This window comes from Camelus bactrianus, chromosome 1, assembly GCF_048773025.1.
Source record: "Camelus bactrianus isolate YW-2024 breed Bactrian camel chromosome 1, ASM4877302v1, whole genome shotgun sequence".
NCBI classification, from domain to species: Eukaryota; Metazoa; Chordata; class Mammalia; order Artiodactyla; family Camelidae; genus Camelus; species Camelus bactrianus.
Window position 1 is genome coordinate 96853726 of NC_133539.1, and position 26350 is coordinate 96880075.

The following is a 26350-nucleotide window of genomic DNA, read 5'->3' on the forward strand; positions in this document are numbered from 1 at the left end:
CCAGGCTCTAACAGTATATTTCTTGGACAGATTTTATTCACCAATATTAATTAATATTAAACATTAACTAATACTATTTTAAAAAATAATACCTAACATTTAAGCAGTGACTATGATGGGCCAGGTTCTTGGCATATATCAAACTCATTTAATCCTCATTATCCCACCTATAAGATAGGTAGTGTTTTTAGTCCACTTGTTCAAATGAGGAAATTGAGGCACAGAGAAACGAAAGACCTTGTCCAAAGTCACACAGACGGTAAGTGGAGGGCACCGTTCTTCACCCAGTCCTGACCGTTCTTCCTTCCCACTGTTTTTCTTACAAAGAATCATCCGATTCACAGCTGTGCAGCTCTTTCCCCTAATTCCCCTGTCAGTGGCTCAAAGTATGCAGAAAAGCAATTTAACTCAGAGCGCACAGTACACGTTAACTTGTGGTTCCCTCTGGGCCGTCATGCCCTCTCTAGGACTTCGGCTGGGCTTGCAGGGTAAGCGCCAACAGCTTGCATCAAAGTCTTGGCCTTCAGCGGGATCTCAAAGATGAGGATGCGTTGCATTGGAGGGTCACCCACTGTTTTCCGGGGGCTTCAGGACCCAAGCCGCATTTCTGGCATTTCTAGATTCTGGTGATCTCGAACTCTCCTTTTAGCCAACGCTGCCCACAAACTCCCTTCTGGGCCTGCTAGCAAGTCAGAGGCGCTCAGTTCAAAGAGGGCATTGGCAGGTCGGATAATAAAGAGCTCACCTTCTCCCCACCCTGGGAAGCAGGACCACGAACTGGTCCAAACAAACACCCTTAACAGCCCAGCACTAGGTTCTGCGCCGGCTTCAGACTCCACCCGAGCCCCTTGCCCTTCTCTCGCCCAAAGCTCCGGATCCGGACCCCGCACTCCACACTAAGAACCGCGCTGGCCCCGCCGCACGCCTCCCCCGCGCTGCTGACTCAACCAAGGGAAGAGAAACCTCTGGGTTTTTTCCGACCGGTCTAAGGGTGCCCGCGTCCCGCCCCGCCCACCCATACAAGCCCCCGCCCCGCCTAAAGTTGTCCTTCTGGTTTGCGCCCGCGGGACGCGTCGGCGTGGCTCCCCGGGGTGTGGCTAGAAGACTTCGGCTACGCCTTCCCGAAGGGCGGCCCCCTCCGCAACCCGGAAAAGCAGACCCCGCGCGGCCGCGGGGCGCCGGGCATGCTCACTGGCGCGGGCCGGGCCCGCAGCTCCGGCAGGAAGCGCCCGCGCTAGGCGGCCCCAGGCGTGCCAGCTGGAGTCGGGCGGAGCCGGCGCCCCAGCGCAGGGTGGCTCTGCCAGTCCCCGCGCGCCTGGGCGGCCGCACACGTGTCCAGGCGTCACGTCCGCGCGCGCCCCCGGGGCTTGCGTCAGCTGCCGTTCCAGGAGCAGCTGGGCCGGAGTTCTGCGCACCGCTCGGCTTCGGGGCCGCGACGCCGCCGGGAGGGCGCGGAGGGGTATTCGGAACGCCGAGGGCCGCGGAGATCGTCAGCGCGGTCCAGCTCCCTCGCCCGCCAGCGCGGGCCGTCTCTGTTGTTTGGTCCTGGGCTGGGCGCGGTGGCGTTGCCCCGGAGCCCGCCGCCCGCGGGGCGCGCACCGCCTTGACTCCGGCGTCCCCGCGGCAGGCAGGCGCCCGCAGTTCCATGGTTGGTTCGGAGCGCGATGAGCCGCCCGTCCTCCACCGGCCCCAGCGCTAACAAACCCTGCAGCAAGCAGCCGCCGCCGCAGCCCCAGCACGCTCCGTCCCCGGCTGCGCCCCCGGCCGCCGCCACCATCTCGGCTGCGGGCCCCGGCTCGTCCGCGGTGCCCGCCGCGGCGGCGGTGATCTCGGGCGCCGGCGGCGGCGGCGGGGCTGGCCCGGTGTCCCCGCAGCACCACGAGCTGACCTCGCTCTTCGAGTGCCCGGTCTGCTTTGACTATGTCCTGCCCCCAATCCTGCAGTGCCAGGCCGGGCACCTGGTGTGTAACCAATGCCGCCAGAAGTTGAGCTGCTGCCCGACGTGCAGGGGCGCCCTGACGCCCAGCATCAGGAATCTGGCTATGGAGAAGGTGGCCTCGGCAGTTCTGTTTCCCTGCAAGGTAAGCCCAGGTGCCAGCCGCGCACCTCCACCCGGCGACCATCCGGATTCCTCCAGCCCACTCGCAGGCGCTGAGAGGCAGGTGGCATCTCTCTTATTAAGCAAAAAATTACATTTTGTCCACCCTCCCCTATGCCCACCTGTCCACTTTGGAAGTAGCTCTGGGCTGATAGTTGCCCGAGCACTGACCCCAGCCTAACTGGCACACGATCGCTGTTAGAACACATCACAGCTCACCCCACTTGGAGCCTGCGTACTCTGCAGGCGTGGGTGTGCTGGGTAAGGCTGGGCCGCTCAAGTAAAACTTGGACCAGGAGGCTGACTAATCTTTGGGGGATTTGGCGGGGGGGCGGGAAAGGGCGAACTAAAAGCACCTTTTACCAGCACTGGGCTTGGAAGCATTGGTACTGGGTTCCTCCTACATCCTGCGCCTCCCTTCTGCTCACCCCTGACACGTGGGAGCCCTCGGGAGTGTAGCTTAAAAAGGGGGGGGGGCGCCTACAGCCTATTTTTCCTCTAGCAACTAGAAAACCCTGGAAGCCACGCCTTTCCCTCCCCTAGCCTTCCATGTCCTGGGGAATTGTGTTTTTTAACTAAGTGGGGTGGAAACAAGAGTTGATCAGGAATTTGATAGGAAGGGCAGGCAGGAGCTGTTGTTACAGTTATTTAAAGCCCATCACTTAATTTTTCATTTAGTTAAAAAAGTTATAAATGCTCTTGCAAAAAAAAAATGCAAACCACTAAGGTAAGAAAAGTCAAATTAAAAACCAAGACCACTCGCCTCCTTTACCACCAATATTAGGTTTAGCGTGCATTTTCATAGGGTTTTTTCCTAACCATATATAAATATACTCTCTGCAGCTGAATATAATTGAATATAGCTGAATATAGATGCAAGTGTCAGAAAGGTGTTTATATGCACACACATAGACACAAGTTTTTCTCCAAAAATGGTGTCCGCCACTTGCTGTAAAATTTTTATGGCACATATTTTTCTGTGTCTGAAACCTAGCTCTGCTTCACTGTATTTTAAATGGCTGCATAGTATTGCATTGTATGGTCATATTGTAACATCTGTTTACCTACATGTGTCATTTCAAAATCTTTAGGAGCAGTTTCAGAGACATACCTATCTCTATTACCTCATTATAACCTAGAAATTTACCATAAAATTCATTTCCTAAACTTAGAAATAATGTCATTAACACTTTTGAGCTTTTTTATAAAAGCAACTGCTCTGTCTCTTGGGCCACTTAGGCTGTCTTGTTTCTCCTTGGTGCTGCTTGCTTTTATAGGGCAAGAGCTTATTTTTAAATTAAAAATAATCCACCAGAGAACTGAAGCTTGGGACTCAAGTCAGTAAAATGAGTGATTTAATTTGGTCTGTGCCCTGCCACAAATCAGGTTTAAAATAGCATACTCAAATAAGGGTTTGAAGCTGTGTTTGGGCTGCGGGTTTCCAGTCAACCTTAATAAATTACTCTGCTTTCAGCCACTCCTCATACAAGCCTTACTAATCCACCCAGCCCAGTAGGAGTTTGTCACAAAATGCAGACAAACTATTTCCAAAATTTTCTTAGGGTCATGAAAGTGGCAGCTTAGTCATCAAGAGAAGATTTGGTGATAGTTGCCATAAGAGTGGATATTTGAGGTTTGAGATCTATTGTGGGGGCTGGGTGAGGGGGTGGGGAATGCCCCTCAGGATTTCTGGGGTGCTGTCTTCTCAGCCTTTCACTTTCCCCCAGACCTTCAGAGGCTAACAGAAGACATGACTTTAAATGAATTACAGTTCACAAATGAGCATTTGCTATCAGTCAGCTATCCGTAATTTATTTTTAAAAAGTAGTATCATAAGCACATTGTGTGGCTCCATAGAGAAAGGGAAGTCATAACAAGCTGTATGAAATGTGAAGTTTCACTTTCAGGATTCAGAATTCTCGTTCCTGTTGAATCGTATGTTCTCTCCTAATGCGTCACATGCTAGTGAAGTCTTTCTTGAAGAGTTCTACTGGCAACCAGGGGTGCCCGGCATTTCTATACATGCCAGTGATTTTTAAAGTTCCCATTCTGTAAAACTGTAGATGGACAAAGCCATCACTTTGCAAGCCGGAATTAAACAGGGTCAACCATCTGCCTATGGACCAGAAACGAAGCTTAGAAAGTGATCTGGAGGGCCACTTTTGTGTGTATGCCTGTCTGTGAGATTTATAAAGCTGGCGTTTGCATGCCTCAACTTTGGTTGATCAGTAATCCAGACTACTGACAGGGCAACTCAGCCAGTGAGTTTGGCTGAACCCAACCTGGATGTATACAGAGGCCCAGCAAGCAACCAAGATGGCTGAGAGCGATAGGGAGTGGTGAGGCCTATGGAGAACTTTAGCAAAATGGAGGTCTGCATAGCTAGCCCTTCAGCTCGCACTAGAAATCATAGGGACTGCCTTGTCACTGTCCCTACCTGCTGAGTCTCTCTCATGGGCTGGCTCATGTGAGAAAACCAATGCTGGGTAAAATACCAGAACCCAGGTCTCAGGAGTTGCCTGGCACTGCCATTGTTTGCCTGAGAGACCACCTCTGGGGGCCTTGATGTCCTCAACTGTCATGAAGAGATGGGACTGCTCAACTTCCAAGGACCTGTAGCTTCCAGCATTCCATGACAAGAAGGGAGGACCTGTGCATGCCAGCTTCTTTGCGTGGGTCACCTTTTATGAGTCTGCCTTTCTTTTTCTCAGGTGACAAAACACATGCCTGTAGAGAGGTTAAATGACTTAACAAAGATCACACAGTGAACCAGCCCATAAACCTGCATCCTGAAGGCACATGGGTGTACCTTTGTACTACTCACTATATAGGGATTTTGAATCTGAGGTTATACTCCAAGGCTCCACATCATAACTTGAGGTTGACACCAGTAACAGAATCACCTGACCTAGATGAGTTCACCAGATGGACACATCCCAGTGAGACAACATGCATGCTGACTATAAAATTCATTGGCAGAAATTTTGTAGGGTTTGTGGGGTGGGAAGATCGGGCTGGGGGTTGGGGGAAAGAGCCTACAAACGTAATATTAACTTAATATTTGGGGAGATTTCATCACAGCTCTGAAGAGCTCATGCTTCGGTTGGCCCCAAAACGGATGTGTTGCCACATAGCTTCCTCACGGAGGTGTGGAGTCACTTAATGAAAGGCTAGAGTCCTGCCAGCACCTTTGATAGAGGGCACCACATGCACTATTAGCTCAGGTCTCCTGTTAAAAAAAGGATCTCTGTCAGAGTGTGGCTCTTCTCCACTTGTGGTATTTTTAGTCCATCCAATGGCCTGTGCCACGCCTGAGAAGGTTTGACATCCTGTTCCCTTATCTCAAACCCACACCTCAAGGGAGCGTGGGTACAGGGGCAGAAGTGAAGGCTGACACGTTTGTGCTACCACTTAACAATGTGTTTTAATACCAGCCCAGTATTTTTCTCAACAACTGTGGGAAATGCTAAACCACTCCAGCCTGCTTACACTATGAGACATTTTCTTTCCACTTTTTCTTTGCCCTCCTCTACAAGTTTCTAGCAGCCTTATCTCCAAATAATTACTGAACTAGAAACTAGAAAGCCTCGGCCAGACAAGTCTTACCTACTGCTGGATTTTGACAGTGCTGTGTTCCTTTAAAAAAAAAAAAAAAAAAAAAAGGTCAAATCAGAGAACCCCATTGAAAGTTAAAAGCTCCTCAGTGTGGACTCATTTACTCCAGTGGAGGAAAACTATAAGTACCAGCAGGGGGGTGGGGTGGGTACAGCTGAATGGTAGAACACATGCTTAGCATTCACGAGGTCCTGGGTTCAATCCCCAGTACCTTCATTAGAAAAATTTAAAAATTAAATTTAAAAAAAGAATACATTTAAATACTGGCAGGGAAAGGTCATGTAAGGGAGGGAGGCAGCTGCATCTGACACGTGACCCTCAGGGTTCAGGTGACCTCAGGGGAAGTGGAGATGGCTGGGAGCCGGACAGCACCTGCCACCTCCAAAGAGAGCAACTTCTGCCCAGCCTTGGCTCACTGGCAGGGGTGGGAATGTGGATGCAGCCATGCCAGACCTTTGGATTTTTTCAAGAAAAGCCAGAACTCTGAATTTTTTGAATGTTAAATATCTTTGTTTGTTTGTTTGTTTTTTGACATTGGCCAAATTCAAATTTAAAGCCAGCACTTGCAGGCCAAACCAACTGTGTCTGCAGATCAAATTCCAACTGCTAGTGTGCAGCCTCTGATCTAGATCTCTTTTAAAAAGCCTGGAAGTTCTCATTGAACTCTGAGCATATGTGAACTTTGGAACTCTGATAGCCCCCAGCTGTAGGGGATGTTCTCTTTTCATCTCTATTTTGCCGAGAGAAAATGCCAACATTTAGGACACTAGGAGACAGGAACTGTTGTTCTAGTGACGAGACATTTGACGTATAAGTCAGTCTATTTCTTTGCACCAGAGTGTTTTTAAGAGAAAGAGTTGGATTAAATGATTTTACCAAGGATCTTTTTTTTTTTTTTTTTTTGCCCTGAAATTTTGGAAACTAGTAAGCTGTCCAAGGAAAACAGGCACTGGGCAGGAGACAGAACTAGGTTCCTATCCTGGCTTTGTATGACCTCAGTCCAGTTACCACATCCTTGGGCCTGTTTGTTCATCAGTTGCAGAGAACAGAGATAACCCCTAGCTGGTGGGTGCTCTGAGATCAGATTACAAGTGCTGGAGAGGGCTTCTCCTTCACCAAATCAGATGGAAGATGGGTGGGATTAGAGTGGCTGCTAGTGATGGGTGATCTATCACCAAAAGTCTGAGGGGATAAGCCGATTTGCCAAAACCACTTCAAAGATCTCTTCTTAACTTTAAAACTTCCCAGAAGACAAAATCGTTTGGAAATTGTCCCTGCTGCCCTCACTGCTAGCTGAAGTTGACCAAGTTGGCTCAAAAAAGCATGTACTGGCAAGCACCGGGGTCCACGTGCATTTCCAGTGAGGCTCAAGATTTGAAAGAACCAAACTGACAGCTTTTGAGAGGAAAATCAAGAACAGAAGCACTGGAATGCTAGGAAAGAGTACTAAAGCTGAATGCTGCTTCTACACAGAATTGGCCACAGATTTTCACAGGTCACCACTGCCTGGAACCAGAACAGATCATTTTTAACTTTAAGTTGATCTCTAGAACAGTCGGAATGGAGGAGAACCGAGAGGGACAGCAAGTCTGGCCTACGGAGTCCCCAGCCTAGGACTGGATTAAATTTGCCCGGTTTTGAAGCTCCACAGAAAGTGCTATATCCCTATGACTCTCGTAAGACCTTCGGTGTAAAATACCTTAAGAGCCACATTTGTACACCCAAAAAAATTTGTAAACAGTGGCATTTCCCATTCACACTCACTCCTTGAGAGGGGCACGTAGGAGGTTCGCGTTTGCCAAAGTGAACGCCAGCATTCAGGGTCCCTGGGTGTTGCCGCTGAGTCGTGGGGCGTGTGCTCACACCTGGGGCATTAGAATGTGCTTCCTCTCTGGACAGACATCCTGAGAAGGAAAACAAAGCTAAAAAGCTTTCCTGATCAAGTATGTTTTTGTATTACTGAGTGTACTTAAGGCTTAGGAGAGATACTGAAAAGTCTCTAGCAGAATTTCATCAAGTCTGCTGCAGGAGATTCCAAGGCAAGGGTGGGTCTGAAGAAAAGTTAGTGGGACATCAGGAGGCGCCAACTCTGGCCTGATGCTCCATCAGGGAGAAAAAGGAGGAAGGGAGCATCACCAGCAGTAGGTGTTACCCTTTTGCTTTTCTTAACACTCCTGCCTGCTTTTTCTCTCTGATGGTACATTGCACCAGAGTTGGCCTATCCTGATGACCCACCAACTTTTCTTCAGACTCATCCTTGCCTTGGAATCTCCTGCAGCTCCAAGCCCTCTTGCTGCAAACCATCAACATAGCCAGCATCGCCTTCCCTCCTATCTCGTCCTTCTAAAACTCTAACTGTGGAGAGAGATGTGCCAGCAAATCCCTTCTGAAGCTGTAGGAGCAGAGGAGTCTGGAGGCCTCCCTAGTGGTGGTGTCAGAGCTGCATTAAGAAGGCCGAGCAGCAGCATGCCCACGGAGAAGGAAGGGATGGGAGATCCTGATGGGGTTATGTGGGTGGCCAGTGCTGGTAGAAAATGTTGTTCACCTGGTCTGAACTGGGTATATAATCTCATATTATCCTCCTAGGTGCTTTGTAAAGGAAACAGGACATGGTTAGCATTCCCCCTAAGAGATTTGCCCAAAGTTTGTAAGTCTAGGGAGCAGAATCTCCAGATGGTGTCTTTTCCATCTCAACCTCTTGCCTTTTCTGCTGCCCACTCCACCCTGCTGAGGAACAGATCCTCCTTCCCAGTCCAGGCTTACATCATGGCTTCTGGAGGGATGGCAGTGGTACCAGAAGGGGCCTCTTACTAGAGCTGCCAGGTAAAATACAGGATGCTCAGTTAAATTTGAATTTCAGATAAGTATCTTTGAGGGTGTAAGTATAACCCAAATGTTGCCTGGGATATACTGGGCTGCTTGTGTTTTCATTTGCTAAATCTGGCAACCCTTCCATTTCAGTCATCTTGTGAATTAAGTTGCTTTTGTTGAGAAATAGAGTCTTGAGGGATGTAGCAGTGTTTGAAAGGTAGGCAGGGCAGTTACTGTGATTATGTAGGTGGGAGCCTGGCACAGAACAGTAAGGGTGTATGGAAAAAGGCTGGGCAAAGCACTGCTAGCCCAGCATAAAGCCTCTGACTCTGGCTCCGACTTTAAAGTGCTTTTGTTTGCTTGAACAGAGACTTGGAAGGGACCTGACAAAACTGGTTCTCCAAGACAATGTGGGGTTGCCTGCTAGCTCTGGCTATGGTCAGATGAGAAAGTACACTTGGTCAAAAGTCAACTTTTGTTTAACATTTCTAAGATTAAAAATAAACCCCTGCCAGCCCAAAGAGTCTTTGTAAGGCCAGATGCACACATGCTCCCCTCCCCAATAGCAGGATGTTCTCAGATGACAGCGATAATATGACAAGGCCTCCACCAAAACACCTTTAGTAAGAAAGCTCTCTGTCACATGGGGCTTGTCGACTTTTCATACACAAACGAGGAATTTCTGAGCCCCAGATTTCAACTAGCATTGCCTTTTCCAGGAGAAAGTTTATGAAGTCAAATACCAATATTTTCTTAGTCTGACCACTGTGTGACAATTTAGGTAGAGAGACACTGTCTTCTCATATTATTATCTGTGAAACTCTTACTGTACTATGAGCCGCTAATTATGACTCTGCACTACCTCATAGCAGAGGTGAGGAATTTACCATTTGAGTGAAGTGAAAATCCGCAAAGGTTCTTAGAGGAAGGATGCTAGACACAGATGCAGGTTGAATATTATAATTAAGTCACAAGAAGACACTTCACTTTCTCCTGTTGCCCAAGTCTGAATTTATCCACTGTTAATGACAGTGAAGGGCTGAGTTACAGTTTTATAGACCCACTCAGAGGTCCAGTACGTGGTTGGTAGGCTCAATCCAAGGTCACACAGGACACTGGGCACTTGAGTTCTAATCACAGCTACTCTACCCGTGACTGTAAACACATTTTTAAACAAGAGAGACTACAGCCATCAAAATGACAACAGCATCCTTGTTTCCCCATCTATGTAAGTTTTCAGAAAAGCTCTAAACACCCCTACCCAAATAGTTCATGTAAATAAAGTATGGGAAATGCCTTTATCAAAAATCACAAAACAAACCTAGAGTGACTGAAGTCTAAAATACATGTTTTTCCTTAGATGATCTCAGGGTCTATTGAATTTTTTTTTAATCCACAGTTCCACAGTAAGACTTTTAATTAAAGTAAAATTAACATGGTGGAGAACAGCCATCCTCTGCAGATAAACCTAGTATTTATTCATGTACCAACAAATACTGGATGGGCAGGAAGCAGGCAATAAATCAGTAAGTGAATGAACAAAGTTAATAGATCCATAAATTAATCGGAAAATAACCTATAATCATTCAGTGATATTTTGGGGATAGATTAAAAACATTTTTAGTCACAAAAGAGCTAGCTTGGATTGTTAAAAGTCGCTTTAGAAAGTGGTAAAACTTAAGTGTAACTACTAGTTTAAAATGTACATTTTTTTTAATTGAAGTATAGTTGATTTGCAATGTTGTATTAGTTTCTGGTGTACAGCATAGTGATTCAGTGATGCATATACATATATACTTTTTCATATTCTTTTGCATTATATGTTACTACAAGATACTGAATATAGTTCCCTGTACTATGCAGTAGGACTTTGTTGTTTATCTACTACTATATATTTTTTAAATGTTTTATTTATTATTGTATTATTTAAATATTTTGGCGGGGGTTGGAAGGTAATTAGGTTTGTTTATTTTTAGAGGAGGTACTGAGGATTAAACCTAGGACCTCATGCATGCTAAGCATGCACTCTACCACTTGAGCTATACCCTCCCCCACCCTATTATTATATACGGTAGTTTGTATCTGCTAATCTCAAACTCCTAATTTATCACTGCCCACCCTTTCTCCTTTGGTAACCATAAATTTGTTTTCTATGTCTGTGAATCTGTTTCTGTTTTGTAAATAAATTCATTTGTATCATTTTTAGCTTCCACATATAAGTGATATCATATGATATTTGTCTTTGTCTTCACTTAGTTTACTCATACTTCATAATCTATAGGTCCATCCATGTTGCAGCAAATAGCATTATTTCATTCTTTTTTATGGCCAAGTAGCATTCCATCGTGTGTGTGTGTGTGTGTGTGTGTGTGTGTATCTCTCCACCCCATTTTCTTTATCCATTCATCTGTTGATGGACTAAAATGTAAGTTTTAACCACAACATGGGTCTAGACTAGGTTTAGGCACAAATCCCATTTGAACAAGTCTAAAGGATGTTGAGAAAATAGAAACTTCAACCAATAGCCTCTTATTATCTACTGATCATACGTAATAAGCTACACTGCCAGGAATCCATCCTTCCCATTGAACTCATCTAACTCTGACTCCATTCCTGGGTTCACTTTCCCAGTGCTAAAAGAGGTTTACCTGTACAGGAAAAAAGCAGGTGTGGGTAAGGTTCATTCCTAGAGCTCCTCTCTCAGGTCATCTGGAATCAAATAGGAGTTTCCCTTGGACCACTGAGAGTGGTGGATAATGAAACTGGAAACTGTAGTCCAGGGCTATAGATTGCTCAGGTGCCCCACAGACCTTTAGAAGGAGGAATGGAGAAGGTTTTGTCTTCTATAGGTGTCTGAGAAGTGTTGATAATTATAACAATTGATGTCTACACTGCAAAATTTTATTGGTTCACTAAAATGAGCCCCAAGAGGTTCTATTATTAGTTGCATTTACATGTAAATATATCGTTAAAAGTATATTTTCTTTTAAAAAATAACACTATTATGGTAAAACTTAATTCATTCAACCAGCTCTGCAAAAGGAATCTCTATCTCATGAAGGATAAGTGTGCTTAGTCCTTGGATTCTTTAATGTGTTTTTTACATGATTTAAAATGTATACTGACAGGCATATGCAGAATAGATACACAAGATTACACTGTATAGCACAGGGAAATATATACAAGATCTTGTGGTAGCTCACAGCGAAACAATGTGACAATGAATATATGTACATTCATGTATAACTGAAAAATTGTGCTCTACACTGGAATTTGACACATTGTAAAATGACTATAACTCAATAAAAAAAGTTTAAAAAATGTATACAACACTTGTAATAGTACAACAAATTCACATATGCCCTTTATCCAGATTCACCAGTTGCTTCCTTTTGCCCCACTTTATCTTTTGTGTTCTCTCCATTTATACAAATAAATGTATAAATGGAGTGGAAATTGTAAGCATCCTGCCCTTTTACCCATACATACGCCGCTGTTTCTCTTGCCGCTGTTTCTCTTTTAAAACAAAAGGACACTTCCCTATGTAATTATGGTAAGTTACCAAAATCAGGAAATGTGATATGCAGCAGATATTCTTATCTAATCCTCAATCCATATTCAAATTTCAGTGGCTGCCCCAGTAATGCCCTTTGTAGCAATTCTGGTTTTGCAGTCCAGGGTCATATATTGCATCTGGCCGTCAGTGTGCATCCTGTGATGATTACTGCTTATTTACATTGAAAGAAAGTGCAGTTTGCTTTGGCTTACTCCAAGACAAGGTCATTTCTTGTATTTAATTCAAAAAAGTTTATAAGCATCAACAACAAAATACCTATTGTGCTTTGTTTTCCCTGAGACATTCTCATTTGAGGTGCTGGCAGATAGTTTGCTAATAAATGTCCCCGTTTCCTAGGAGGTAGGCAGGTGGAGGCAGGGTGGTTCCTGCACAGTCCTCGTGAGGGACATGCTTCTGTTCCTGGCGCCTCCATTGTCCTAGACTGTTGATTGTTGGAGTTCACCAAATTGTTCTTGAATTGCATGGACTCATATTTAATTAAAGAGGTTAAAAGACTCATTCTAAACCAGTCACAGGATCCATGACCTTCACTAGCACCCAGGCTAAGAATTCTGTTTATATACTCATTATGTAAAAAAATACAATGTGTCTGTTTCTTAGGCAAATAACAGGTGTCTAGTATTTGACTGTTTCTGACGTACCACGTCGTGTTTGTGTTTAAAGGGGTTTCAATGCCAAAAAGAGAAAAACCTTTTCAAAATTCCAGCTTAAATAAAACAACCTTCAAACCCCATGTTCAGGAAAAGAATTGGCACTATTTATTGCTTTCTGCAAAGCTTTCAAAATGCACCAGGTCACACACTCTTTACGGCAGAACATGTTTGCACAGGACTTTTGAGCCACTGCAATGTGAAAAGTTTCTAAAAAGAAGTCAGAGAGGTTATTTCAACATGGTTTTGTTTGTCACTCTGCTGGGCCATCTCCCCACTCCCCACGTTCTTGTCTAGCTTTGGGCTTCTGTGTGTGGCCGTGTCTTGGCTGGCTCCCCCCAAGAGAGGTCTGCTTAAAGTAAACCCCACCCCAGCGCCGGGGGAAACGAGCAGGTATTTCCCGGTGGAGAAATCTCGTTTGTAACAATGGACGTGTCCCAGGCCGCAGGCAGCCCTCTGCAAAGCGGGCCAGGTGCTTTACCTTGGGAACAAGAGTACGCAGGGAAGAACCCGGGCATCTGAAGGAAAACGGGCATCCCAGTCTGAACCCTCCCGTCTGGTGGGCAGGCCCCAGCCAGAGTGTGAAAAGTGAAACCTCAGGACTTCCTCGCCAGATGCCAGAGAAGGCTGGGAGGGCCCAATTACTGGGTACTTGTTTGTGCGATACTGCCGCCCCACTCCTTAGGGAGGGCTGCTTCCAGGGCTGTTTTTCCCCTTGCAAACCAAGGAAAAAATTAATCACCGAACCCGCTTTCAGAAGCAGTGTATTTGCGGACCCTAGGTTTTTGTGTGTGTTGGGTTGGGGGTGTGGCAGGAAAGGGATGGTCAAGGCAGATGGAAATTGTTTCTTTTTCTCGAAAGATTGGTTCTTTGATTCCTAAACTGTCCTGTGCAGAGAAATAGCAGCGGAGGATCAGGAAATGCAGGGCTCTGACCCTGGTGTGGCCACGGATGACCACGTGGCCGGGATGAGTCAGTGGGTCTGTGAAACGGGTGGAACCAGTGCCCCAGCCTCCCTCCGTGCTGTGCAATCAGGGCTGGGTGTCAGGGCTGTGTTCCTGAGCTACCCTGGGTAGCACCCATGGGGCAGGGTGGTGACCAAGCAGACTTGCTTCCTAGAGGACGTGCGGCCCCTTTTCAAAGCTGTAAGTGCGCTGCCCAGCCAGGTTTTGTCATTCGTTGACATCAGCGGCTCTCAACTGGGGTGATTTTGCCACCCGGGAGACATTTGGCCGTGCCCGTGACGTGTGTGGTTGCACTGCGTCGGGGGCGGGGAGAAGATGCTGGCATTTGGTGGGTAGAGGCCAGGGATTCTAGTAAACATCATCCAGTGCAGGGCAGAACCCCCCACACCAAGACTTAGCTGGTCTTTGTTTATCAACAGTGCTGCTGTAGAGAGACCCTGAAAATAAATTGTCGGTGAAGGCCCCGACGGAACCTGGACCCGCCTACTCATTTAGGTTTTATCACCACTGTCTGCTCCACTCAGCCTGTGCTCAGGCTGGATGGAACTACTCCATCCACAATCCACTTTGTCCACAGTGAAGCTTTCCTTACTCCCGCTTCCTCAGTCTGTCCCTACTTTGAAATCACCTGTGGCATACCCCCTGGTCTTCCTTTGCGTAGTCACCTGTGTTTCTGATGTACTTGAGCTGTTTATGGGTGCATGGTATGTCCCCCCAACCCCGACAGCAAACACCACATGGGCATCTGCAGCTGATTCCCTCCAGCAGAGGTTGGCAGCCCTGAGAAACCCCGACTGCTCACCAGGAGAACACAAGCCCAGGGACCAGCACGATTTGGGTTTACTGCTCAGAGGTACCTAGTCAGTTCATACACCCTGAAGCCTGCCCTCTGATCCCCGGAAGAGTGCCCCTAATGTAGGTAACAAGAACATCATTCCAGAACAATGGCAAGACTGTTGTCACAAGTGTGAGGCATGTGGTACACAAGTGCATGTGTATGTGTGTGTGAGCACACGCATGTTTAAAGTTTAGATCTTTTCTTTTTAGAGATCGTCTCTAATCCAGTTGTCATAACAGTGGTGCCAGTGGTCATGAAGACACGCCCTCACCCATGATGGAAAAGAGAAGGAACAGACTGGCATTAAAGTTCAGCTTGTTTAGAAAAAGCAGAGTAAGCACATCACACTTTAAAATTCTATTTGTTTAAGTTCATAAAGGCTGTAGCAAGATCTTTTCATAAGGTCACTGTCCACACAGATGCTAAGTAATGCCTTTCCTATTTGTGTAATCTGGGGAGGTCCCCTGTTCTCGGTATTTGGGCTGAAGGAAGCGTGTGTGACTTGTAAGGCAAACCAGTAATTCTGAACGTAAATATTTCTACCTGAGTTACACAAGAAAGTTCTAAAATGATTGCTAGATGATATTTGCCATACATTTGAGTTCGTGAACATGGACTGGTTTGGGGCTTTGGGTTGGGGAGGAGGTGCAGGTGGTACTTTTCTGAACGCTCTGTGCCAAAGTTCATCTCGTTCCTGGAATTATTCCTGGGCAGCTGTGGTAAACAGCCCATTCTGAAAGGTCTGCAGATCCAAATATTAAGGGCTTGTTTCAGCCAGGAAATCTGCCAGGCTCTGGACTAATTCCTGCTATTTATGTGTGGATGAGTGTTTTAAACACTCCGCAGAAATGCCTCACCCATCACTCACAGAAGAACATCCTCAGAAGGCTCTGTATTCCGAGCCTCACCCTAGATTTAAAACACAGGTAATAGAGATTTGTCTTTCAGGGCCTTACACTGTTAGGAACACAAACTATAAATATATATGGATAAATAAATTTGTTTCTCCTTCTGATTACATTTTTATGCCCATGCTTTTCAAATTAGTCCATGGTTTTAAAAGATGACTCAGCAATTCCTATGGGCAAAGTAAGTAACAGTGAACTATTTCTGCCAATTTCCACTGAAGCCCATTATAATTCAGTTGAGGTACTGAGGAGGGAGGAGCTGCATTTCTCTCTTTAAGCCACCCTCTTCTTCCTTACTAGGGGAGACTCCGCTCCCTAAGGGTGCTGACTGCCATCTCTGCTCTGTATCCGCTCCGTGACTACAGCTTATCTGGGACTACAACTTAGGGTCTCATAAAGAGAAGGTGCCCGGTGCCTGCGCGTTGCCAGTGATGAATTCAGCTGGAAAGATTAGAACTTGACCTACTTAAAGTTTATAAGGGGTTTATTCCCTAAGGCAGGGTAGGGAGAAGCAAAAACGGCTGTGAGGTTTTCTTTTGTTTTGTTGTGTTAGCACTGGACACAGCATCTTAGAAAAATGACATGGCCCTGCCCTCATCTGGTGTCTTTGTGTCTCAGCTGAGGGTGGGGGAACCCAAACTGTACCTGCCACTCTGGGCTCGAGGGGCATGAAGTTAACTTCTGGTTTCACCTGAAAAGGTCATTTAGGTTTCCTTATTCTTTGCAGAACAACAGCGTAATACTCTGGGCAAGTGCCTACTCGTGGGCTGATTCTCCATCTGGTGTCTGGGAATTAACATGGTCATTCTCATGAAGGTTGGGTGCAGAAGTCTAATTCCTTCTGGTACGGTCTTTTCTCATGACAGATGTGATTTATCCATCAGGAATGTCATCTTAAGCACAAGGGAGAAAAAAATTTTGTTCCCACCCTATGAAGGCAGCATTTGAGGGACAGACTGTCAGAAAACCCATCTAGGACAGGTGCCCACTCCAGGACCCACTTTAGTTCTCCTTCCCCCCGGGCCTGTCCCAACGGCCTGACGTGCCTGGTCATGAAGAGATGTCCATGTGGACTTGAGGAAGGGGCCTGGGGGAAGTCCCTCAGGCTTTGAGGAGGGTGAGGCCCTTCTCATTTTTACCTCCAATGACTGGAACCACACTGGATCAGCAGTCTCCCAAGTTAACTAGTTGTTGGATGTGATTTCCTTTCTCCCAAAGGGTATGTTCAGAGCATACATTTGGGGCCACCAGCAGTTCTTTGCCACCCCACCCCTCAGGGTCAGGGAGGATAAAAGGTAAGGAAGGGGAGGTCATATTTCTAGCAGTGTGAGGGGTCTCCAGCCCTCCCCTGACCTGGGCCGGTCACTCTAGCAGCAAGAGCAGGGACCCCAGGGCAGCCTTCCCACAGCCTGCCTGCTGGTCACAATTTGAACCAAGAAGTAGAGGGGGGCGATGGAGAGGAGTCACACTATCTGCAGAACCGCCCATAGGCGAAAACCAGATACCATATGTCCTTTGCCTTACCCCTAGCAAATCTAAATTCCCTTTAAAATTCTTTAAATTCACAGAAAATAAGGGAAAGGCCAGGTTTTCTAGGGCCGGTGCCACAATTTTGTTGGAGACGTTTCTAGTAAGAATGCTTGAGTTCTCATGTTTTTAAGAGTGCTGGAATGCGGGCAGGAATGCAGTTCACTCCTGGTTTAGGATGTGCCTCTGATGTCGCGCACGGCAGTATGGATGATGAACAAGCACCGAGACTTTCAGTCTTCAATATTTAACTCATCTGGAGCAAAAGTCATTGAAATGAGAATAAAGTTTAAGTCTTGGAGACCTGGGTGGGTGGATACTCTTAGCGGTCTGCACCCACCCACAGAGGTTTGGAGAAGGTCCCAGGTCTCACTGTGTTTCTTCCTGTCCCCGCAGTATGCCACCACGGGCTGTTCTCTGACCCTGCACCACACGGAGAAGCCGGAGCATGAAGACATCTGTGAATACCGTCCCTACTCATGCCCTTGTCCCGGTGCGTCCTGCAAATGGCAGGGGTCCCTGGAAGCCGTGATGTCCCATCTCATGCACGCCCACAAGAGCATTACCACCCTTCAGGGAGAAGACATCGTCTTTCTGGCCACAGACATTAACCTGCCAGGGGCTGTCGACTGGGTGATGATGCAGTCATGTTTCGGCCATCACTTCATGCTGGTGCTGGAGAAACAAGAGAAGTATGAGGGCCACCAGCAGTTCTTTGCCATCGTTTTGCTCATCGGCACCCGCAAGCAGGCGGAGAACTTTGCCTACAGACTGGAGCTGAATGGGAACCGGAGGAGACTGACCTGGGAGGCCACGCCCCGGTCCATCCATGACGGCGTGTCCGCGGCCATCATGAACAGCGACTGCCTGGTTTTTGACACGGCCATAGCCCATCTTTTTGCAGATAATGGGAACCTTGGAATCAATGTGACTATTTCTACGTGTTGTCCGTGATGCACCGAAATTATCTGGGCGTAGCACTCTTATGTGTTAATAAAGGTTTTTATAGAGGTTTTATTCACTATGTCTTCACCAGTCAAGACCCACGGTTACCCCGTGTTCTGTTTAAACAGCAGTGTCCCATCTGGCACCAGCCCAACGAAGTTCATTAAACTGGGATGGATGGGATTGGCCGGTTAGTCATTTGGAGGTCACTCTGTGATCCAAAATCGACTTTATTAATTACATTTTATTTACTTCCCGCACCTGACCGGTGGCTCAGGCCCCTAGAGACCAGAACGTTAGGAGTTGGAGGCTCCTTCCTGCCTGCCTCCCTGTACCTGGTCCCTCCAAGCTGGCAACAGCACAGTGACTATCGCCAGATTCGTTGACTGTACTCTTATCTCATGTTTAGGGGGTAGGAATGGTTTTTAACACATTTTAAACAGTGTTTCTCAAACCAGATGGCTAACCAGTAGGCGTAGAATCACTTGCGTGCTCAGCTTCAACATACATTTGGGGGCACCTGCAAATTTAACAATCTCATCAGGTGATTCTCCTCAACAGTCACATTTGAGACTCACTGGGTTAAACTGTGGAGAAGGGTCCAGATTTTAAAGGTGCTCTAAGATTGCCCTCTACTGATACTGTCTGTCGTTCTACTATTTCCTCCGCCCTGCCCCCCCCCCGCCCCCCAGATTAAACCTAGAATTACAGATCCCTGTGAACACACTCCTGAGATTTGGTCACTCTCTTGTGTTCGGGGTGGGTTGCCTAGGGAAGCAAGTCAGATGGCCGTCGATAGTTCTCACGCAGTTTTTGCTCATCACTAGTGCAGATCACCTGTTTACACGTGGCTTCCCTCGGAGGCCCTTCTGGACTTAGTTGGTGAGAAAGACTAGATCAGTAGAGTTGGAAAAGCTTTATAACCAGTGTCATATGCTTGCTATTTAAAGGTATGTGTTGGGTTGGTTTTTTTGTTTGTTTTTTTGCCACATTCACTTTAGTTTTTTAATAAATATTTTCCAAAAATGACTGTCATGCTTCATCTTCTGAGTGGAATATACAATATGTTTATTGGAAACCTACTGTGTGCAGGTACACTACCCTGGGCTTGGAGCGCTCACTGTTTCCACAGGAAGACACAGTCATTCATCCAAGGTCATGGCACGGGTCAGAGGCAGCACGGGGATCCAGACTCCCTTCTCTGAACCATGGAGTGTCACTGTTGTGCCAGGTCTCCTTGGAGGGGCTCTTTCTGCCTGCTGGTGCCAACGCTGATGGAAGGAGAGTATTTCTCCTGTTTTACAGAATCAGAAGGAAGAGGCTTGGCTAAAGCTGATGTCCAGAGTGCTGGGTTTGAACCAAGGTGACCCACTCTATCAGTCCTGTCCCTAAACTCTCAAAGGAGTTCACAATTTTAGCCCCGAATGCTCGGTGAGGATTGAAGACTGCTTACATTAGTGGCCCAATGGCATCAGAGAAGCACCAGGTGGGAGTGATGGCTTTGGAGAAGTTTCTGCTTTTTAGGTGAGAAGCAGGGCTGAGTTTTCAGCCAGGATAGAGTTCTGATGGTTAAGGAATAGCTAAAGTAACTTATCTTCAAGACTATTCTTCATATAAAGGTAAAGAAGCAGTGCCTTGAACAGAAGAAGATGTTTAAACCATGTTTGGTAAATGAATAAAAACCACAATTTTTGTCACTAGGAAAGTCACACTTCAAGCCAGTTTATGGAGGAATCTGTGGAGGTGAAACTAGGATCCAGGAGCAGGTGGACTTTGACCTTCCGGGACAGAGCTGTCCAGGTGTGGCTGTCCAGTGCACGCAGACACCCAGGCAACGTGTTCTGTGCATAAAGTAGCCTAGCTTGTCACCATCCCTTAGTGGCCATACCTAACGCTCCTTGTTACACGACAGAAGAAATTAGGAACAACTGGTCAACAAGGTACCAAAGGGTAAAGCTATAATTAAAAGACCATAAAGGTGCAGACAGTAGAATCAAGCTATTCCACAAGCATAAAATGTTAGGTTTTTTTTTTCAGTCCAAAGAGAGAAAGTGAGGGGTCAACAGTCACACAGTTAAGCATTACAGGCAGCAATGATTCTAGAATGAAGACTTCCCAACTCCCAATTCAGACATGTTTCTAGAAACTTAACAAAGGAGAATAAAGTTTCAGGCAACCAAACTTTATACTTTTACTTTCCATTGTTATCTAGCTCCGTGTAATTTCTGTCACTGGAAATCTGTAAACTTAACTTTTACTCTCCTTTTTGGAAACTAAGCATCTTCTGCCAGAAAATAAACAAAAATCCCCAGGTTATTCCCTTTTTTAAGAGGAAGTGAAAAACAGCAAAAAAGATTATGTAAATAAAATCTCCTTTTATGTAGCTCTGACTGCAAATGCAACTTAAAATGCAGAGATAAGCATTTGTCAAAACTCATCACATGGTCCACTTATGTACCATATTTTTAAAAAAAATTTTCTCTTTCATGTCCTAATTCTATATTCTAATTTGATAGAAATCTGGCTGATCAAGCAAGATGGTAGATTCAGCCTGTGTCTTATGATGACTGAGCCATTCTAAACAATAAAAGGTTTTCAAAAAACCTCAATAAAATGACAATAATCATTAATTCTGGGTTGCAGAAACCTGGGTGTATGTTATATTAGTATTTACATTATTCTATATTTTTTAAAAAATTGTTTTAAACTAACCAGTCTTAAGATCAGTGGTTCCCGACTTTTCTGTGAGGGGGAACTGGTCTTGGTTTCCCTGAATCCTTAAGATTTAGAGGATTCAGAGGATGGAGTCCTCACAGTGAACTGTCCAGCCCAAATTATGGAAAACTTCAAAGGAGAGGCCATGGAGGCATCAACCACCTTGGAACTCACCTGAGCAGAATCTGAAACTGCCATCAGGTGCCAGCTAATGGTGAGGTGTCTCTGTCTTAGCGGCAGAATCCTGCAACTCCCTTATGATTCCATCCCAAGGAAGTTCTCCTTGTCCCTAACCTCAGGCTCTTGGGATTTGTCAAGTAGCCAGCAGTATGACCTTAGGTCCATCACTTGACCTCCCTGGTTCCAAATTTCCTAATCTGCAACATTTGAAATTTTATTTTCTAAATGTTTTTACTATAGTACTAATTTCCTGAGACAACTGAGCTATTTAAATTTAAAGTTAAGGTGTGTAAATCATTCCAGCTGGGCTTTGTATGCAGTGGTTCTGGAATAATTGCAACCCAGCGTGTGTCATTTGGAGTTAGCAGGTGAGTCACGCTCCGGCTGCCTCTCATACTCCCACAGTTTCAAGCCAGGGATGGTGCTTTGCAGTTTTGCTTTGTAGTTCTGGCTTGAGAGGCCCATGACCCTGACCTTTCCTGACTCATACATTCTATGCTTGAAGTATGATTATAATTTCACTGACCTGTGCTGGCCTGGAAGAAAAGGAGTCAAGAGTTCTTAAAGAATAGGAAATCTCGCTCTCAGTGTTAAACCTTCTGCTTCTGCTGCTAATTTGAAGCTTAAAATGTCTTATTTGTGAATGTTTAATTTGTCTTGGAATCCCCAACAACAGGGCAAAAAAGAATGTTAGACCCTGCTGATACCAATGACTGCTACCACTACCACTATTTTAGAGAATGAATGGGTGGGTGAGTGGATGGATGGATGGAGACATACAGAGGGGAAGCCACTGGCCTAAAACCACACAACTTGTTAGAATTTCCTGTGATGGCATGGTGTCTTCTGTATCGAGTAAAAGGGGTAAAATTATAAAACTTTTCAAACCACTGGAAGTGACATTTTTATGATAATTAAGACAAAAGAAGGGAATTTGCTCCTAGTCTTGACTGAGGAGTCCCACCAACTCACCTGCTCTACTGCCACCACCTGGGCCTGGACCGCTGTCAGAGCTCCTAACTGCTTGTCCTCCTCCCACGTGCCCTGCTCCAAGCCAGCCTGCACACAGGCATTCAGAAGGCTCTTTTTAAATGAAAACTGATGGCACCACAAGTGCTTCAGTATTTCTTTCAGGAGAACTTGTTCTTTCCCTTCATAGTACTTTCCACAGTGGCAATTGTGTATTTTTTTTGTTCAACATCTGCCCCCTCCCCACAACAAACTCCAGGGTGAAGAGGTTGTGAAGTTTTTGTTTATTTTTTTAACTGAAATTATAGTTGATTTATTATAAATCTGTTAATTTCTGGTGTACAGCATAGTGATTTATTTATACATACATATATATTCTTTTTCATTATAGACTATCACAAGGTATTGAATATAGTTCCCTGTGCTATACAGAAGGACATTGTTGCTTATCTACTTTATATACAATAGTATCTGCAAATCCTGAACTCCCAGTTTATCCCTCCCCACACATTTTCCCCTCTGGTAACCGTAAGTTTGTTTCTATGTCTGTCTCTGTTTCATAAATAAGTTTGTGTCCTTTTTTTTTTAAGACTCCACATATGGTATTTTTCTTTCTCTTTCTGGCTTACTTCACTTAGGATGATCTCCACATCCAACTATGTTGCTGTCATTCTTTTTATGGCTGAGTAGTATTCCATTGTGCGTGCATGTCTATGTCTGTGTACACACACAACTTCTTTATCCAATCATCTGTGATGGACATTTAGGTTGCTTCCATGTCCTGCTTTTGTAAATAGTGCTGCTATGAACATTGGGGTGCATGTATCTTTTTGAATTAGTTTCTTCCAGATATATGCCCAGAAGAGGGATTGCTGGATCATAGGGTAAGTCTATTTTCAGTTTTTTAAGGAATCTCCACACTGTTTTCCATAGTGGCTGCACCAAACTACAGTCCCACCAACAGTATAGGAGGGTTCCCTTTTCTCCACACCCTCTCCAGCACTTGAGATTGTGAAGTTTTTGTTCATTCTTCTATCCCTGGCACCAGGGCACCTAATTAATACTGACTGGGTAAATTACTTCCAATGATTAGTCTGATAACAGCACTGAGCCAACACCTTAAGTGTTAATGGTCTCTGTTTTTATACCAAAAATCATTGGGGAATTTCCACAGGCAGGCAGAGAACAGAGATGGGGAGATAATCTACAACCCAGAGAAGGGAGGAAATAGTTTCTCTGCCCCAGGCAAGGACAGAAACACTGGTCCGAAGGTCCTGTGCCTTGAGATATCTTATGTCATAGTGTCACCTGACATTCAGATCAAAGGCAGACTCTGCTTTGTGCAGAGGGCACAGATCAAAGTTCCTCTGACCTGCAGGGAGCCATATAACAAGATTAGATCAGTTTGGTGGAAAGTCTGCCAAGGTAACAATGGTTGCCATTTATTGGGCACCTACTGGTACAAGGTGTTTTGTCTCTATTAACCATTTAATCCTCCACACTTACCAATGCAATAAGAGTTATTATCCTCGATTTGGAGTTGAGGCAATTAAGGTCCAGAAAGATTAAGTAACTTGCCTAAACTCACACAGCTGGTAAGTAACAGAACTGGGATATGAACCCATTGCATAGTCCCTGCCCCTTCACCATGTCCCACGGTCCATCGTGTTGGTGTTTGGCTTTCATGTACCCTGATCACCAGCAGAAGGACTGCTTATTTGTAACAGATAAGGATGACAGGATCTAGAGATGCAGGTGGATACAGAACACCTGTGCTTTAGAACAGCTTTCGCCACTGTCATAGCATGTTAGAAAGGGACAGAAACCTAGACGTGGTTCAGACCCTCACTATTCACAGTGTGGTCCGTAGACCAGCGGCATCAGCCTCACCTGGGAGCTTGTTAGAACTGTAGCATCTCAGGACTCACCCCTGCCTACTGCGCCAGAATCTGCATTTTTACACAATCCCAGGTGGTCTGGATGCAGTTCAAGTTGGAGAAGCACTGGTGTAAACCAGGGGTTCTCTAGCCACTTGCCCTTTAGAGTCACCTGGGGAACTTTAAAGCATACCAGGACATGAGTTGGAATCCCTGGTGGTAGGGCTGCACTTATGTCTCCTTTTTCAAGCTCCCCAGGAGAGCCCGACAGGCAGCCAGACTTGAGAACCACCGATCTAGTCCTACCCCACTGCCTTTTCTTTCCTTTTCCCCTTGTTTTTGTACTACAGTTAAAATAAGTGAAGTGACCTACCAAGCATGATGAAAAGAGCACAGACTTTAGAGATTAAACAGATCAAGATTTGGATCCTGATTCTGCCACTTATAAGCAGTGAGGCTTTAGGCGGAACACTAGCCTCACTGGGCTTCAGTCGCCACATTTATAAAATGGAGATAATAATGCCCACCTCGGAGGGTGGCCACGAGAAGCTGGCAAAGCACGGCGGAGGGAACATTTGCGCTTGGGCGTAGTGGGACCCTGATAAATCGCAGCTCGTCTGACTGCCCAAGTCAGATCACTCCCGGCAGGAGGAGAAGAGTAAAGAGTCAAAGCGTCGCAGTTCCTTCCCCCAGCATATTCTCCAAGTGTGGAGCCAATGTGTTGATAGAACTTTTGGTAAGACTATGATGAAAAGATGCAGAAGCAGCAGGTTGAGGTCTAAGGGGAAGGAAGTCAAAGACGGTCTCCTTTTCCATATGCCCCCCCCGCAACCCACCCTCCTACACACACACACACACCAGCCAGTGCCTCTAACCCGGTGTCATAACCCGGTTCCCCACTGCCCAGCTTGCTGCTTTGATCCTAGAACCAGCTTGTGCCAAGGGTGGAAGATACATAATCACTGAGTTGGGTAATTTTTTTCTTTTGAAATATACAAACAAAAAATACTTTTCATGCTGTATGATCTGTATTTACTAGACCAGTGAAATCAACACGGATAAAATTGCCCCTTTGACTGAAACTCTGTAAGACACAAAATGTGACTTAGCATCTTTATCTGAGAAAACCCAGGGCTCAAAGGGAGTGAGAAAGAAAAGAGGTTTTCTCGCTCTCCTTTTAGCATTTTTTTTTTTTAACGATAAAGAAGTTTGCTGTCGTAGACAACAGCAGGCCACAAACACACACACACACACACACACACACACACACACACGAGAGGTGCCCATGTGAGCCTCCTTTTAGCAGTTTTATTAAGCAGGTTTTTGGGGGCAGTGGTAAAATTACTTAACATAAAAATGGTTAGAATAGTATTTTAAGTGTACAATTCATGTATTAAGTACGCTTGCACAGTTGTGCATCCTTTCACCAGTTTTATCCTTATACTTCCTTTTCTACACCACACGTAGGCATACACAGTATTTTCATAATTGTGTGGCTCTGGAACGTTTCATATTTAAAATTAGAGATAATCTGCAAAGGGGGCCCAGGGCAACATGTATTTTATTGTCTTTGGGAGGAAACTGATTTAGTGAGTGACAATCATGTGTCAGGTGCTTTCACATACTTTATCCATAACAACCCTGTAAGGGAGGGAGGGGGTATTATACCCATTCTTTACAGATGAGGAAACTGAGGCCGGGGAGGGTAAAATAGTTTGTGCACAGCCAGAGAGAGAAAGGACTACAGCCAGCATTCACAGCCATGTCTGCGGGATTCCAAAGGCCATGCTTTTTCCTTTCTCTTAAGAAAACTTTTTTCTTATTCTAGAAGTAACATATGAGTTATTATTTTAAGAAAACAGAAAAATGTAAAGAAAAAAATAAAAAGCACTAAGAAACTCCTCTCCCAGAAATAGTCACCGGCACACATGAAGGTCTTCTTGTCCAGTTCTTCCCATATTCCAGGACACGTACTTTCATGGTGTCCCACTGAAAGTGGGCCAAGAGAGACGTGGCAGAGAACTTAGACGTTGTGTTTTGCCGGGATCTTTTACAAAATGTATTCACGTGTCAGTTACATAGTAAAAGAGTAGAAAATAATTGCAAGTAAAATCCAGAGAAAGGAAAACAATGTGTTGATCAAAAAGGGCGAACTGAATATGAAAACGGATATACGTATGTGTATGTATGACTGAAGCATTATGCTGTACACCAGAAACCGACACACTGTAAACTGACTATACTTCAATAAAAATATACATATATAAAAAGGGAAAATTGTCAACCCTAGAAATATTACAAAAGGAGAATCCAAGAGGCAACACTGGCTCATAACAAGAACTCTTGGGGGACACAATAAGCCTCCAGCTGGCAGGAATGTTTCTAATACGAAGACAGATGCATCAGCTTTCAAAGCAGGAGGCCATGAACCCTTCCTGGGGTCTAGCCAGCTCCTCGTAGTGTGGGGTCTACCTCTGTGCCTGCCAGGCCACTTTCTCAATAGAATTTAACTTCCCATGGATGTGCTTGCAGGGTAAGAATGTTCCAGGTAGACTACAACAAATGTTCCAACTATCTGACAGACCTTTCTGCTAATTAAATTAATTGGTTTTTCAAATACTTCTTCATTCTCTGAGAGCTCTGCTAGTCAGTCAGCCTCACTAAATTATGTCAAC

General features: G+C 45.5%; 2 protein-coding genes across 3 annotated transcripts in view; one reads left to right on the forward strand and one right to left on the reverse strand.

Annotated features, from left to right (window-relative positions):
* The window catches only part of MED12L (mediator complex subunit 12L), a 625134-nt gene that overhangs the window by 547061 nt on the left and 51723 nt on the right, over positions 1-26350 (reverse strand). The window lies entirely within an intron of this gene.
* On the forward strand, positions 1665-18964 carry SIAH2 (siah E3 ubiquitin protein ligase 2). Its single transcript, XM_010951977.3, has 2 exons — positions 1665-2081; positions 17386-18964. Exons 1-2 carry the CDS (start codon positions 1665-1667, stop codon positions 17941-17943), a joined length of 975 nt encoding a protein of 324 aa, XP_010950279.2. The 3' UTR covers positions 17944-18964.

Coding starts and splice junctions, on each gene's coding strand:
- SIAH2 (XM_010951977.3), top strand. CDS start 1,665: ATGAGCCGCCCGTCCTCCACCGGCCCCAGCGCTAACAAACCCTGCAGC. Junction 2,082..17,385: donor CAGTTCTGTTTCCCTGCAAG/GTAAGCCCAGGT, acceptor CTGTCCCCGCAG/TATGCCACCACGGGCTGTTC.